General features: G+C 34.4%; 1 protein-coding gene across 1 annotated transcript; it reads right to left on the bottom strand.

Annotated features, from left to right (window-relative positions):
* Positions 1-470: 470 nt before the first annotated feature.
* Positions 471-3154, bottom strand: LOC149537477 (costars family protein). Its single transcript, XM_089798912.1, has 2 exons — positions 2857-3154; positions 471-903 (listed from the first exon to the last, which is right to left on the bottom strand). The coding sequence occupies exons 1-2, from the start codon at positions 2941-2943 to the stop codon at positions 721-723; spliced, it is 270 nt and encodes an 89-aa protein (XP_089655038.1). The 5' UTR covers positions 2944-3154; the 3' UTR covers positions 471-720.

The following is a 3154-nucleotide window of genomic DNA, read 5'->3' as shown; positions in this document are numbered from 1 at the left end:
AGAAAGGAAATGTTTCTACTTTGCACTCACCTAGCTATTCTACAAATTAACGAACTACATTTGTTTTCATATTCAACTGGGGACAACAACCTACAATAACCATAATAAGGTAGGGACTCCGCTTCTGAGTAAGAGACACAAAAAAATTTGATTGACTAATCGTTCTTATCAGCTTTAAAGAATTGTGTCAAATTAAGCAAATAAATCAAATAAGTCATTAAAAATTACAGAAGAATGTTAACTCTTGTTCATTACACCGATAAGAAACTCTTTAAAAACGTGATAGAAGCATTACGATACATTACTTCTATTTGACATATTCCTCAGAAGTACTTTCACATTTATTAACAAGAAGTTGAAAGGCATGGGGAATTAAATTAAATTAATCTGCAGAAATACAGACAAACTGTGAACCTAAATAAAAAACAATGGGGAAATAATTGGTCAGATAACAAGACTAGATGAGCAGATAAAAGTACTAAAAAGTGACTTTATTTATCCCAGTGAAAAAACATCTCAATATAGCATATCGGTAACAAATTACAATTCTATTGTCCATAACCTTGGTAAAATATGCCAGACTTGATAGTACAGATCACCTGTGACAGCCAGCTCAAATCCTTGAAAGAATAATAACCCAATAATACGATTAAATTTTGATTCAGGAATAGTAATGATTAAAGAACCTTTATCCTGTCATCATATTACCCCCACAGTTTGTCAATTAACTACTTGTGTTGGAGGTTTCAAAAGAACAATTTCCACATTGTCGTGTACACCCTGCAACAAAAGTTCTCCATCATATGTTAGAATTTTCCGTTTCTTTGCTGCTCTTAGAGTGCCCACTAGTGCTTCAAAAATGTTTGCACACCTATCATCGTTAAAAAGGACGCCAAATTTCACCTGCCAAAAAACAAAAGAAAGAGACCTTATCAATATGTCAAAATTCTTGCTTAACCCAACGATAAGTTAAAATACCAAGATGTTGCATAAATAAAGAAAAAAGTTAGCACCCACATTTTCCCTATATGGTTTACTAATGGGAACCTGAAAATTATGCACATTATTTCTCAAGTTTAGAAATTCTAATGATTTTCACATTAAAGTTTACCACGATAAATTAATTGAAATAGAGATATACACTAGTAATTTTTGTCTCATCAATCAATTGGCAAACACTTAATGGATTAGCAGAGCTTGAAAAAGTTCCTTCCGTCTTTTATCTGAATTCTCATGTAATCAATTTTGTTTCCCATCTTTTCAGTCTAACTTGTAAACCCCTGATTTAGTTGAGATTTTCACGGAAAATAATGAATGATAAAAAAAATCGGTGATAACCGTGTGATTTTTTTACGCATTAACATTTTGGATCACAATCTGTGATCAGTCATCAAGAATCCTGTCGGGTGGAGCCTTACACATTTTTAAAACTGGGTAATTATCATGACACTCCAGACCACAGCCTGCTGGCCCTGTATGTTAAAAGCTAACTTCAGCTAGGTGATTTACGGTTTTACCACAAAGGAAATGAACAAGTTTCCAAATATAACTTGTAAAAAGCTCTAGAGGATGATGCAAATGGACAAATACTAGACACCATAGTAATTGACTTGACATTCATTATTATGCAGGATAAAAAATTTCAGCAAAATGTAGAAAGGTTTCCAAATGCATTTCTTTACCTGGGCTATCAGAACAAATTTTTGGGCTACAGTTTATTAGTTTTAACTTTCATTAAAAACATTAAAGAGAGCACATAAAACTCTCTGCTGATAGTAAACATTTTAATAAATTGACAATTCAAATTTATAAATCACGAGCTATATTCAAATGTTATACTCACCACAGGTATTCACTGAATTTGAACTCTACCATTTCAGATGCAATAACCTTACTCATAAAACTACTCAATATATTAGTCTTACCCCAAATAGTAGAGTAACATGACACATAAAATAATGTATTTAGCTGATGAGGCAAGGATTAGATATTGTGGACTTGGGAATGGTCGTATTTGACATTTGTGTAAAATCTCTAAGAGTGTAACCTAGGTTCATGTTACTGTCGTCACTTCAACATTTCAAACAATCACAGTGATATTATGGTGCCACTTCAAAGAAAAACTGCATAGCTAGACTTCAGTAAAAGATGGCTTAGGGTTAAGTTCTACTGCCCTTAGTCACATATAACATCCGGTATAAGAGTAATGAATTACATGAATAAGAGAGGGATTTGTGTACAATCTATTGCCCTTAGTCACATATACCATCCGGTATAAGGGCAATGAATTACAGGAATAAGAGACGAATTTGTTTACAATGTTGGGTAAGGGACCCATTAACTCCAACAGATATGTGGGGAGGTTGTGGTATACACTAAAGGATGATAATGGTTTATAAATCTCTATAATGAATTCTTAGCGATCCATAACATCAACCAGCATTTTCTAAGGGGGAAAATGAACGGACAGAAAACCTACCTCTCTGTCTGATTTCAACTATTATCCATTTTCCTTCACCTTGATAAATCGTCTCTCTTTAAAATGGAAAAAGGCAAATTGAAAGAAATGAAACAAAATCCATAATTGTTACTTCGAAATCTTCACATTGCACAGATGCACTTGCCAGATTGATGTATATCTAGAATAGTAAAACTAGTACAAAATAAACATTTGACGCTGTCTACAGATCTCCCGATCGGTTGAGCATAAGGCTTAATAGATGTACGTGGGTACCTTAAAAGCAAAATCTAGATTCTCTAGAAGATTATTCCTGTGAACATAAATGATTATGTAGCAAAACTGCTAAGCCTGATAACAGATCAAAGATTTCGAAAGCCAACAGAGAGATAACTTACCACATATGATCCATCTGGGCGAAGCTCCGCAAGACGTTTAATCTCTTCTTTGAGACGCTCCACCTCTTCATCCACGTTCATCGTCATTCTTCAACCGAACTCTGCACGCTGGTAGTGCGCGGGATGTATAAAATACAGTCTAATTAGATATAAAATGGCGGAAGAAATTATAAACCATTCTCTGCTGGGTCAATGTGGCGTTGTGACGGGAATACCCACACTTACTTTTTTGAGGGTGCCAACGAGAGCAAACGTCTAAACAGCATACTAAAATGCATATCTTGTAAGGGCCTCGTCT

Source organism: Cupressus sempervirens, chromosome 9 (assembly GCF_028749045.1).
Source record: "Cupressus sempervirens isolate cs-2001-9-10 chromosome 9, ASM2874904v1, whole genome shotgun sequence".
NCBI lineage: Eukaryota > Viridiplantae > Streptophyta > Pinopsida > Cupressales > Cupressaceae > Cupressus > Cupressus sempervirens.
Note: the sequence above shows the minus strand (reverse complement) of the source record. Positions and strands in the feature narration are given on the sequence as shown.